Here is a 13,410-nt window from a genome sequence, read left to right as displayed (position 1 = left end):
CTCTGTGCCGTGGTCCCTCTTCATTCCACCAAGGCTAGCTGGACTTTTTAAAAAGGATCTCTTGATTTATGTTCGTCTTCACATGATTGACAGTGGGTGCCTTTGAGATAACTCAGTGTGGTTTACAGTGGTGGCATGGGAGATGATTTCTGACATGTGTTAATTGTTCTCATCATAAGCTAGTGAGCCACTTTGAATCTACCATTGCATACTGAAGGTTTGTTGTTGTGAAAATAATTCTTTTTTAAAAGTTATTTTTTACTAATGAAACCTTAAAAGTTTCTTTTTTGGATGAGAGGAGACAATTTTAGGAATTATATTTTATTATTCCATTTTGAAGGTAGATATTTCTTATTATAGGCATTCTAAGAGACCCATGGAAAGTCTCTCCTGTTCTCTGATCTTTATCTTAAAGAACATGAGTTTTATCCTGTGGTGATCTATTCCTGTTCTTTTCCAGATAATGAGAATAGAGTGAAGGAAGGTGAATAAAAAAGATGTATGGTAACCATAAGAATTTCTCTGAGTTCTTAAATTAGATAATTAATAATCTAAAGATTATTAGAAGAGGGGCACAATTGCACATTCACTGTATTGATTATTAGAAATGTGGTAGATAATCTACACACTTTATTTTGTTTTCACAGTAAACCCTTCAAGTGGCAATTATTGGCTTCCTACCTCCCTCATCTTCCATATCCTGGGTTATTTATCCATAGCCCCTATCAGCACCAGACATTCTATGTATTTGTGTTTTCAATTGCTTATTTTCTTTCTCTTCTGATATGGATGAATGTTTCGTGAAAGCCAGGGCTTTGTTAAGTGCGTTATTCCTGCACCTGGGAAGTAGCTCTGCATAGAAATTGTGCAAGGAAGGAAGGAAAGGATGGGGTGGGGGTGGGAGGAAGGAGGATCTCCTGAACTCTTCTGTTTAAATTCTAGGGCCTCTGGGAGGCATAAATCACTCACTGATTATCAATCACTTTAACAAGACCTGGAATGAGTCACCCATACTGTGAACAACACAGAGAGGCTGCCTAAAGAGCAGCCTGGGTGGGGGTGAGTGGGGGCCACAGGGAGGGGCGTTTGGACAGGTGAGGACAGGAGTAGACCCTGGACTCCTACACAGAAGATGGCACGAGGCAGTGAGGGATAGACTCTGCCATACACAGGCAGGGACCTGAGAATCTAGCCTGCTTCACAGCTTCATCCAAGGCCAATTTGCTGCAAACCGGGATCTGAATAACCACTGTGATAATTCTTGTGGCCCTTTTACATTGTAGTTCCAGCACAATGATCCCATCAGGTTGCATTCCTACGTCTGGAGACGGTGGAAGACTGGAGACTGGGGCTCTGAGAGGAAACGTTCTGCTGAGGTAGACAGTAAACCTTGACACTCAGAGGCTTAACTTAGTCTGAAATGTTGTCCCAGAGGAGGTAAGTGGCATCCTCTGCCCACTGAGTGGGGTAGGGCAGGGATTCCACGTGGTGGAGCCCTGTTAGGATGGACACCTTAGCTCTGCGAGAGAGGGTGGTCTGACAGAGACTGAGAGCAACGGTGCTTAGGAATGGAATGCTTTTGTCCAGTGATTTTTCTGGTGAAGTTTGCGTTCACCGGAAACACATTTTTGATTCAACACTTGTTAAACATCCCTGCCTTGGCAAATGTCTGGGGGCACTCTGGCCCTCCCTAAGGGGACCATGCATTTAGCATGCAGCACCATGCTGTGACAGGCCTTGGCCACCTGCATCAGGGCCTCTACTTTTAGGTGCTTGCCTTTTCTCACCTTCTATGCCATCCTTGCAGTAATGCAGGCCACTTGAAGTGGATGTGTTTATACTGCTAGAGATGAAGTAAACAGCAAAGACTTGTGCTTACTTTTTAGTCTAGGTTATTTTTTCATGTATTTTATTGATTTTCTATTTGAAATATATTCCTGAAATTTTTAATGAAAAAGTTTTGCTCAGGGTAATTCAGACCCCAAAATTATACAGTAAGATTTTTTTAAAGACATAATTTGGGTTTATCTTTTTAAAAAAATCAGTAAATTAATTGGGTTTCCTTTATTAGAAATTATAAACAATAAGAATTTTTAAAACTTTTTTAACAAAAGTTTTATTTTTATATTTTAAAAGTTTTATGACTGACATTTGTCAGATCTAAGTTTATCAATGTAATTGTTAATTTCTGAGGGTAAAATGTAGGGAGTAATTTACAAGTAGATTTAAAGTTTGGAGGTTGGTTGAATTTCAGGAAAGACATTTGCCTACAAATAGGGTAATAAGTGACAGTTTGAAAAGCATGTCAGCTCAAATACTTGCCTGTTTTAGGAGGAAAATGAAATGACTTCTTGAGTTGTGCTGTCATTTGATGTTCTTGCAGGGTTTTTATGGTTGGTCTGTCCCATATGTTAAGTTTGCTTAATACTATGCAGTAGTCAAGTCTCTCTGGCTTCCAAAACATTTTGATATGTATGTGTGAATCCTACTGTAGCTCTGCAGCAAATCATGCCTTTAATTCTCTATCCTTTCTAATAGTGATTCCTACTCCTAGGTTCTGAACACAATGAGTACCCAGTACCAGTTAATGAGGTGAATAGGTGAATGGATGGGTGAATGGGAGAGTGGATGGATGGGTGGGTATGGATGGATGGGTGGTGGATGGATGGATGGATGATGGATGAGTGGGTGGTTGGATGGATAATGGATGGGTGGATGGAGTGGATGGATGGTGGACGGCGCAGGTGGATGGATAGGTGGGTGGATGTGTGGGTGGTGGATGCATGGATGGATGGATGGGTGAGTAGATGGCTGGATGGATGGGTAGTGGGTGGATGGTGATGGGTGGATGGTGGATGGATGGGGGATGGATGGGTGGGGATGGATGGATGGATGGATGGGTGAGTGGATGGCTGGATGGATGGGTAGTGGGTGGATGGGTGGGTGGATGGATGGTGGGTGGGTGATGGGTGGATGGTGGGTGGATGGATGGATGGATGTGGGATGGATGGATGATGGATGGGATGGGTGTGGATGGATGGATGGGTGGTGATGGATGGGGTGGATGATGGGATATGGATGGTAGATGGGTGAGGTGATGTGATGGTTGGATGGATGGATGGATGGATGGTGGGTGGATGGTGGGTGGGTGGATGGGTGGATGTATGGTGGGTGGATGGAACCTGAGGCCTGACTTTAATAACTGAGGTTAACATTTCTTTAAAATGAGGCTTAATACTTTGGCAAAGAACCATCTCAGAAATAATCTTAAATTGAATGTTGAACAAACTGGGAGGCAGTAGTCAACTGGCACAACTAAGCATCCTGATGGACAGGTGGCATGTTCTCTGCTCTTTGCTTACGGATTATGCTGAACTATAGCCAGAACTCACCATGGAAATCCGAGCCTGTGTATTTATGGTAGACTGTAAGGGAAAAAATGATGGAGGGTAAATGATTCCTGACCATCACCTCATCATCATGATAGTAGTTACAGTCGTTGAGCACTTACAGTATGCCTGCCACTGAATAAGTGATTCACATGCTTGTCTCACTTGTTCATGGCTGATGCCAGGCAGTGCCTATGCTAATGGGTCCACACAGAGAGCAGACATGGCCTGGCACCGTCCTCCTGTCTGCCTCAGTGGGTGAGGTCTCTGCTCACCATTTCCTCCCTTTTGGACCAGTCGCTGTGCCCCTGGTCCCACAACACCATGTTCCCTGTGTCCCTCTGTTCTTGTGTCGCACGGATGGTCAGGTCTGCATGTGGTGAGTGGGTGGGGTGTTTTGTGACATGATTTCTGTTGGGATTGTTTCTCTTTGTCACTGTGATGAAAGAGAAGGCTTGCTGGAGTGGACTTGGCAAGCATGGGTCACTGTGGACTTTCTTCTTTCTGAAAGGGACTTTTCAGAGCAGATGCTCTGCATCGGTATTGGTGTGAGGGCAGGGGGGCCCTGCCCTGTCAAGAGGAGGAAGGCTTGGCGTGCCTCTGGGGGGTTTCCTGCACATCTTCTTTCCCAGGGTGCAGCAGGCACTCCAAACCAGAAGTCCCCAGTGCCGTCTGTTTCCTGAGAGGAATGAGAGCTTTGTGGTCAATGTGGGGTCCATGGGAGTGGCTGGTGACACAAGACCTTGCTGAGATAAGCATCAGAAGAGAAAGGTGTTTGGTGGGAATCAAAAACGAAAAGTTGTACTCAGCTTGCTGCTCACTGACTCAGTTACGGTTCTGGGACAGTTCCTTCTGACTCTGAAAGCTGCAGTGAACAGTACATTTCTTCACAACAGCCCAATGGCTGTGACAGGTATGCACCTGCAATCCCGGAGTGCATCTTTACCTTTCCCGTGAAACAGCCTGTACCTTCTGTCATCCCAGCATCAGCTGCTGTTTGTGTGGGATTGCTCAAGTCTTCAGCCTCCTGTCACTTCTGCATCGGGCAAGCTTTTCTGTATTTTTAGGTATGTTTTGTTTATAAGGAAGTGAAATTAGTGCTGGAAGTTGTTCTTGAAGTTAAGCGTTCCGTCGCTGAACATTTGGGACTGTGAGAGGCTCTGGGGATGGAGGGGAGACAGCCGCAGAACAGGCTTCGGTCTGCATTCCCTTTGGCAGCAAGCGGTTTCAGATGCAGGCTTTGTTATTAGTCAGGTTTGGCCAGACTGCTGAAGACAGTTCCCAAGAGGAGACCACGCTCAGGGCCCCCCCAGGGAAGCACCAGGTTGGTGGTGAGGCGGACCGAGGGGACCGTTCAGGAAGAAGCAGGTGAGGTGGGCCCAGCGGGCGAGGGGCTAGTGAGCAGACATAATTTCAGCGGCTCTGGGGCAAGGCCCTGGGACGATTAGGGCTGGTGGTTGGTGGCCTGCTGGGTGGGGGCCCGGTAGAAGCCGTGACAAGCGTGGGCTCTGGATTGGTTGGCTGGCACGTGAAAGGCAGTGTTTGCTGTGTCTAGGATGTGGGTACTCCTGGGAAGCTCAGTGTCCCCAGGGTCAGTGAGACCACGCGTCGGAGCATGAGGAACAGGTGGTTGATAGAGAAGCCAAGGCTGGGGTGGTGCAGGGACGTCACCGCCCTGTGTTGGTGCCGTAAGGCTTCCATGTCGGCCTCACCAGGGCTTTGCTGCTGCTGAAGGAGCAGTTACGGTCCAGTCCTGACCACGAGGGTCGATGGCGTATGCCACACGCTCTGTGTCCCCCCCACTTTCAAGGACCCCATCTGACGATCGTGCCAACTGCACCTCCAGCTGTGTTTCCAGAACAAGTACCATGGAGACTCCAAGGGTTGTCGATCCAGAAGGGACCTCAGTCGTCAACAGGAAGTCTTGAGTAAAGATTGACAGAAAGTGTCTTCACATAGCAAAATCAGAATTACGGCAGCGACTCTTCCTTGGCGAGGAAGAGACTGTGGGAGAACATGGGGCGTGGCACGCAATGTTCAGAAATGAAAGTTTCCTTAGGACAGTGGAGCAAGACTCCCCTGAAAGAGCGAGCTGTGGTGGACAGGTGAGCATGACTGTGCGTTTTCTTCCACTCGAGGAATTCACAGTAGGCTTGACCTGCTTCTTTGAAAAGTCAGTAAGTCTGGATAGCTCCAAACTCTCCTGTCAGGCTTTTATTATGAACAAACCTCACTTTGACCAGGTGAGGCCATCCTGCTCTGTCAGCAAGACTCAGAGGTGGAGCCCGGGGGTGGGGGTGGGGCGCTGTGCACAGTGTTCCGGGGGCTTCTGCACGTAGCTTTCCAGCCACGGCCATGTGGTACAGATGTTATTACCTCAGACAAGTGTTAAGTTTGGTGAAGCTGTTTCGGAGAGTCTGGGCCTTCCCCTGCTGGATCCTGGCTGACAGCAGGAGCGGCTTTGACCCACGCTTTCTGCATGTGCGTAGGGCAGAGCACCTGCCTGCCGGGCCTGCTGAATCCTGAGTGTTGAGAGCTTCTCATGCCTGTTGGTGAGCAAGAACTCCAAAGATGGAAACATTAAAAAATCTGAAAAACCTAAATTTCTTAATTTGCAAGAAGCAGAAAATAATCCCCACCCCACTCAGTTCAGGGGCTTGCCTGAGTGAGGCTGTGGAAAGAGTGTGAACTCTCACTGGTCCAGGGTTCTCAGGGAGCAGTCACGAGGGTACCCATCTTGCATAAACCTCCACTTAGGAACCAGACACGTCAGCCTTCGATACCCGAGATAAAGAAGTCGGGGCACCCTCCACATCAGAAACAAGACTCCATCAAACATTCCTGTTACTGAGAGATTTATTTGTCATGAGATGCATGGACGCCGAGTGTACAAGTGAGTGTGGACGTGTGTGTACACGTAACTGACACGCCATTACACATCCCCATCACCCCAGGCAGGGTCCCAGCACTAAGTCTGCTTGGAGTGATCCGCACACACCTCACGTAAAGTCCAGATAAACCTTACAGCGGCTCATGCCGGTGACCCTCCCGTGCCGTGTAGTTTACCTCGACATGCATTAAATGTGGTTACTTCTTCCCGTCGACCGGTCAGCTGCCCTTTAGCGGCACTAAGAGGAGAGAGACTTTTGTCCGGTGCACCACATAGTCACCCTCTGGGAGCTTTTCAGCACTTCCTACAGGCCCATGTTTCCAGCTGGCGTCACCCTCCTGGTGTGTCTTGTCGTGCGGGTCCGCTGGCCGCCGATCAGCTTGGCCCCTCTTATAATAGGATGTCTTTCCCTCACCTTCAGGCTTGAAGGATGTTTTCACTGGACGTAGACTTAAATGTTTTTTCTTTTAACACTTCACATATATCCTTCATATGTGTGTTATCAAATCGATGATTACAAATCCCGTCAAACACCTCATTCTCAGAAGGCACGCGGTGAGTCCCGTCCCCTCTTCTGCTTGAGGTCAGCGCACTGCCTGTGTCCCGTCACGCCTCATGCATGTCTTAGCCTCTGGCTGTGGTTAGGGGTCTGCTTTACCTTCACCTTCCTAAGAGATGCCACTGCGTGGTTCTCTTTGTGCTTGTTCTTCTGGGGGTTTGGTGCCTTGACTTTTCAAAGTAAATGCAATTTTGGGGAATTGCAGGAGATTTTTTTTTTCCCTTTAGTTTTTGGTCCCATTCTCTCTTCCTTTTCCTTCTTGCTCTCCGCTTGGAGTCCGTTGTGCCTGGGGTGGTTCTGCAGGTTACCAAGTTTCCGCTCAGTCTTTCTCAAATCTTTTTTAAATTTTTTAATAAAGATTTCATTTATTTATTTGAGAGAGAGAGAGAGAAAGCGAAAGTGGGGGTAGGAGCAGAGGGAGAAGCAGACTCCCCGCGGAGCAGAGAGCCCGACGCGGGGCTCGATGCCAGGACCCTGAGATCATGCCTGAGCCGAAGGCAGACGCTTCACCAACTGAGCCTCCCAGGGGAGGCTTACCTGTTCTTAAGATAATAATAGTTTCTGTTATCTATCTTGAAATTCACTAACCCATTGCTCTCCATTGCCCAGTCTGCTGCCAGGCCCATTCAGTGAGTTTTTAAATTACAAATGTTGTGCTCTTCATTTACCGAACTTCTGCTGCTCCTCGTTAAATCCCATTTCTCTCTGAGCTTCTGGGTGCCCACGGTGCCCCTGTTTGGGATCGCTCGTTTACCTCCTCGTTCCAGGGCTGACTGCTCCTCCTTGGTGTCCTCTGTGCTTGCCTTTGTGTGTGCCCCCCAGAAGCACTTATCCGGAGTCTCCTGAAGGACCTGGGAAAGCAGCCTGTGGAGGGTCTGAGCCCCCTGGGCCTCGGCGAGATGGCCCACGTGATTGCTACCGCCGTGCAGGGTGTGGGTGCAGAAGGGGAGCTTCAAGGAGCCGCAGGAAAGCCCAGAGAGGCCAACGCTGGCAAGCAGGGTGGAGACGGCATGGCAGGTGAGCCTCCCAGCCCCGGGGTCACGTACATGTGTGGGGCTCGTGGGGCGCGCTGAGGCTGCAGCTGTGCAGAGGCCTGGCTCAGCAGGCTGTTAAACATTCCTTCTGCTGAGGAGACGCGGATTTGTAGGAACAGTTTTTGTCTGTTTGAACTTTTGCCTCTAAAAGGCTTTCTTCACGGGCTAAGCCTACCAGAGCAATTATGTTGAAAGGCAAATTGCTCTTTGTGCTGAGGTTCGGAGTTAGAAAAAAACAGGCATGATAGAAAGTGTTTTTGTTTGGATTGTGCTAGTGAATAGAGTCAAATATTTGAATAATACCGTGAAAAGGCTTCATTCGAATATCTGCTCGAGGCTCACATGCACCCTCTGAGGCTGCTCCAAGGAGAGAGCAGAGATTCCCCCCTACCCCCCCAGTGTGTGTGTGTGTGTGTGTGCACGCATGTGCACACATGTTGTGCACACAAACACACACACACAGCAGCTTCCCTGATGAATGGCCTTATCTGTGCCTGATTGCTTCTCAGAGTCGCTGCAACTGCATGAAAGCATCTAATTCAGTGCCTTGCACACAGTAGGCACACAAAAAATATGTGCCCAAAACACAAGTGAGAAGATGCATGGGCTGGGAACCGAGGCTTGCTTGGAAGCCGGAAGCAGGGCGGGATGTAGAAGAGGGTACCAGAGCCCAGCAGGACAAGGTTTTGTGTTGGGCCATCAGTGAATGAAAAGATGGGTGCCTCCCTGAGGGTGAGGGGGGGTCTAGAAGGTGCCTGGGCATTTGGGCTTCATGAGAACAGGAGTTCTGCACTGTTGGGCGCTGCCACTAGGATAATTAGAAAGGTAGTGAACTCTGAGGACATCTGACCTTGAGGTGGTTTGGTGGAGACGCCTGCCTTTGTTTTTCTATCGCTAGTAACTGCTGTCGGCACCGTGGGTTTATCTTGCTGTGAGCTAACTCTAAGCACAGCACACGGATCCCTGGGGCTGGTGATGCTGTTCGTGACTGAACTCACATTTGTCTTTAGTGGGGACACCCTTCCTCTTCCATGACATTTACAGAACACTAATAATGTACTATAAACAAAAAGGTTTACTTTTTAGAAGAAACTAGGCGGACATCATCCTGACTGTCTGACCTTCCGTCAAGGACTCTCGGGTATTTTGGGTGCTGCAGCGCCTATGATGACGGTCTCAACAAGGGTTCTGATAATGCTTGTGTCTTTCACAGATGACCGAGGGCCAGACGGTGAAGGTGGCGTTTACAAGGAGGTACGGAGAGGCGTCTCTGCAGGTTTGGTTCCCCTTAGATCTAGAGCTGTACCGGTCAATTTTCTGTTCATGGTTTGGGAACAGACAAAATACAAAGGTTTGTTGGCTTGTTTTTTCAGAAAAGTTTGGAAAAACTCTAATAATCCCCAAATTGGGAAAAAGTATAAAGAGAGCATAAAAAATGGTGTATATTTAGATATATACTAATGTCTACTTTCAGATTATATAGTAATATTTACCCATTGTAGAAATATGGAAAATGTGGTTAATGCAAATTAAAAAATTAATATTCCTTAGAATTTTCCTACCTGGGGATATGGACTGGTGTATGTCCTTGAGATCATCCTGTGTGTGATTCCCGAGTTTCATTTAGCACGGACCTTCACAGGCCCTGGGTCATTTAGACCTGTACTGTCTGATGTAGCCACTAGCCACATGTGGCTATTTAAATTTATATTCATTAAAATTAAGTAGATAAAAATTCAGTTCCTCAGTTGGACTAGCCACATTTCAAGTGTTCCTTTGTAATATGTGGGTTGGGTGGTACATTGGAGAACATCTCCATCATTGCTGGAGGGTCTGTTGGACAGCGCTGGACGGGAAGGCAGTGTGAAAAAGGGCTCGGTCACAGGTAACACCCCTCACGGACTGGTTTGTTGGCTTTTCCTGTTTAAGAACCTTTGCTCATTAGTATAGGTCTTAAGGATGCAGAAAATCAGTGTGTAAGCAATGACAGTGGCATTATGTGGTTCTACAAAACCCTTTTTTTGTGGAGTGGAAAAAAGTTTTTTTGGTTAGTACTTCTCTTTCCAGATTATCCTAGTGGTTTTTGGTTCAATGCCTATTAGCAAGTAGCAAAAGAAAACATCAACAATTCTCTTAATTGTCCATCAGAAATTGGGGGGTACTCTGTCTCAGCTGAGGCGGGAGACGTGGCCCTAAGAACACGTCTTAGAAAGTGGAGGGACGCCAACAGCCAGAGCCAGGGCTGTGGGGCCTCCAGGGGCACACACTCCAACCCACGTGGGTTCACTGAAGACCCGCAGGGCTCTCATACTCCCACCTTTCCATCCTAAACAAGTTGAATTTTGATTCATTTCTCTGTTACTTGGGGTACATTTTCAAACAATTTTTTCTTTTTTTTTTTTTTAAGATTTTATTTATTTATTTGAGAGAGAGACAGAGAGCACAGAGGGAGAGTGAGAGGGAGAAGCAGGCCTCCCCCTGAGCAGGGAGCCCAACACGGGGCTCGATCCCAGGACCCTGGGATCATGACCTGAGCCGAAGGCAGACGCTTAACGACTGAGCCACCCAGGCGCCCCTCAAGCAATTATTTCCAAAAGGCATCTGAGTGTTGTATTTTCTGAGCTCTTAATTGTTAACATCTTTTGTTTCCTCCTCTCATGGAGCACAATTCAAGTGAAAACACCATTCTCTTTCTTTTAAAAGCCTGAGGACAGGGCTCCATCTGTACGTGGTAACTGAAATGCTATGTACTGTCACCATTCGGAATCCAAATTTGAGCACATGTTTTTATCAAAATACCATTTTCTTTAAATATTTCAAAACACACAAGGAAAAATTATGTACAATTTCTAGTCAACAAGGAAATAATTACTTTCCTTTACAGTCCTTCCTTAGTTTCCTATAAATCTTGTGTTTGATACACGTGAAGTAAATCCACTTTTTGTCTTGCCATCTAGTCTAATATTGGAGATGTAATTTCATGGTGAAACGGGAAATCCCTTGCTCTTGTGCGTCAGGAGGGGCCCCCCCTTCTTGGGCACCAGCAGCAAGCAGGGGGAGGGACCAGCGGCTTCCCTTGGAGGCAGTGCTGGGGTCTCCAGAGGCGGTGTGGCAGCCTCTCTGGCATCAGCGGGAACAGCACTCGAATTCTGGATCTGCCATCAGTGATCTCAGGCACGTTATTAACCTCTGTAAGCCCCAGAGCCTACAGACTAGAGATAAAACTGGGACTGCACTCCCGGGTTGAGGTGGCAATTAAGTGAGAGCGCGCGCAGAGCTCTGAGCACAGTGCCTGGCAGATAATCAGTGCTGAGTGTGTAAGATAATGTTCATCTGTCGAGATGTCAATTAAGTAGCTCTGAGGGCCCTCTTGTCCAGGAAATGGGGTCAGGATGGGCAAGCCTTGGCTGTGAAGACCCCAGATCCCCTAGGTGCTGTGAGGCTGCAGGTGCATGTCCCCGTGACCGCTCACTTCTGGCCTCTCCACGTCCCTGAGGGGCTGGGGGCAGGGTGAGAGCTCCTGACTCACAGGGCGCCGTGAGGACGCCGAGAGTCCGTGCAGGTCGGGCGTCTGCTACAGAGTGCCCTCAGGCCCTGTCAGAGCTGAGTAAATGCAAGTGGGACGGTCATCGTCAGGCACTCATTGTTTCTGGAGGGGTCTTAGAATCCACATAGGCTGTTTTTGCTTTTGTTTTTGTTTTGTTCGTTTGTTTTTAAAGATTTTATTTATTTATTTGAAAGAGAGTGCACGGGCAAGGAGGGGGGCGGGGTAGAGGAGGAGGGAGAGGATCTCAGGCAGACTCCCCACTGAGGGCAGAGCCCGCCGCAGGGCTCCATCTCTCGACCCTGAGATCATGGCCTGAGCCAAAATCAACAGTCGGGCACTCAACCGGCTGAGCCCCCCAGGCACCCCCCACATGGGCTCTTTTTAAAAATGTAGATGGGAAACACCTACACTGAGTTTATAAAATCAGATTCTTCCGGAAGTTGTATGTGTATGAGACAGACAGAGACGTGCTTGGCTGAGTGATGCTGATGTGTGAGGCCCTCGTCCTCCTCTCGGATGAACGTGTCCCCTCCAGATGGGATTCTGACTGTGGCCATGAGAGCACCACTCCACGCCCTGCCGGGGGCCGCCCACCGACTGCTCCCGAACGTCACCTCACTGAGCCTCTTTTCTGCCAGGTCAGTCGTTTGAGCCTCCAGCTTGGGGACCGCCTGCAGGATCCTGGGTCCCGACTCTTTCCTGCCACCCCCCTTCTTATGGAGCCCTTCAAAGCGGAGATGAAGAAATCAGAGACGCCCAGGATGCCCGCGGCTTGGGAGGAGGAGAGCGCTGGGGTGGAGGACGTGCGGAGTCAGACCTACTCCAAGGAGCGCCTGCAGAGGCTACCTCCCACTGAGCCCAGGGCGGGCGGCTTTGGCAAGTTCCAGACCTGGGTTCCGGGCCCCTCGCAGGAAGATGCCCGCCTTGGAGCCGGAGCCCAGGGGCGCCCTGGTGAAGGCCTGCGGCTGGAGGTCAGGCCTTCCGAGGAGGAGCAAGGCTACATTGTGACTGGAGATGAGTAAGTAGAGCCTCTGGTTTTTCTCTGCTGGTGCCTGTTGGGTGGGTGGAGGGGGGCCGCTTTCATTCTTGCCTGTCTTACCCCGGAGACACAGGAGGAGGTGTTCCTGGCGTTGTGGGGGCAGGAGGGCAGCTGGGAGCCAGCCCATCTGTCACCAGTGCTGTGACCTAGGAGCCCGAGCTCCAGGGGGATTCTCCACAGAACAAACGCCTCCTGGCTCTTGGTCCCAGCCTTGCACCTCCGGCCCAGACCGCGGAGTGCGTGGACGCAGAGGCCCCCGGGGCGCGGGAGACTGGGCTCTGCGTCTGTGCTGCCTCCCTGCCTCCTGGGGCTCCAGCGGTTTTGTCTGCCTCACAGCAAAGCAGCCCAGGTATAGGGACTGAGTCCTCCTTCAGAGGGGAGGCGTGCGCATGGTAACAGGATGCTCCTTCTTCTCTTCTCTCTGATCTGCATGTATCTCGAGGGGCCTCATTCCCACAGTGTGTACCCAGCAAGGGACACGTGGTCAGCCCCATTTTCAGGTCATCACTCTAATGACTGGCTTTTGACACCACGCTCTGTAAAAATGTCACGGTTTCCTCAAGGAATGGAACAGTGTTTCAAAGGGGAAAGCGTATATGGCTGTGCACATGCGTGTGCGTGTGTGTGTGTGTGTGTGTGTGTGTGTGTGTGTGGGCAGATGTGTGCAGACATGCCTGTGTAGGCTTCTGCCGTTGCATTATAGTGTTCATTGTCCAGGCAGTTCTTCATCAGTGGCTTGGAAGTTGCCCACGTTCCAGGGATGACGTGTGGGGTGGGAAAGGCCGCTCCATTCCTCGTGCTGCGTCCGCACGCTGTCTTTCTGCGCTCGCGCCTCCCGCAGATTCACTCCCTCGGCATGGGGTGTAGTCGTTACGTGGCAGATAGCATCAGGCACAGCTATATAGCACCACGATGGGGTGGAAAATATTTAATTGTGAGCTCAGACCACTAT

The 13,410-nt window shown here is 49.3% G+C and overlaps 1 protein-coding gene across 4 annotated transcripts in view; it reads left to right on the top strand.

Moving 5' to 3' along the window:
• The window catches only part of PTPRN2 (protein tyrosine phosphatase receptor type N2), an 809,200-nt gene that overhangs the window by 341,576 nt on the left and 454,214 nt on the right, over window positions 1-13,410 (top strand). For 3 of the 4 annotated variants that reach the window (XM_027574319.2, XM_035723336.1, XM_035723338.1), the window contains exons 7-9: window positions 7,661-7,855; window positions 9,086-9,126; window positions 12,058-12,437. In XM_027574319.2, coding sequence (XP_027430120.2) covers window positions 7,661-7,855; window positions 9,086-9,126; window positions 12,058-12,437 — 616 coding nt within the window. The remainder of the gene's footprint in view (window positions 1-7,660; window positions 7,856-9,085; window positions 9,127-12,057; window positions 12,438-13,410) is intronic. The other variant, XM_035723337.1, reaches the window with a different exon arrangement.

The sequence above is a fragment of the Zalophus californianus genome, chromosome 12 (genome assembly GCF_009762305.2).
Source record: "Zalophus californianus isolate mZalCal1 chromosome 12, mZalCal1.pri.v2, whole genome shotgun sequence".
Taxonomy (NCBI): domain Eukaryota; kingdom Metazoa; phylum Chordata; class Mammalia; order Carnivora; family Otariidae; genus Zalophus; species Zalophus californianus.
Note: the sequence above shows the minus strand (reverse complement) of the source record. Positions and strands in the feature narration are given on the sequence as shown.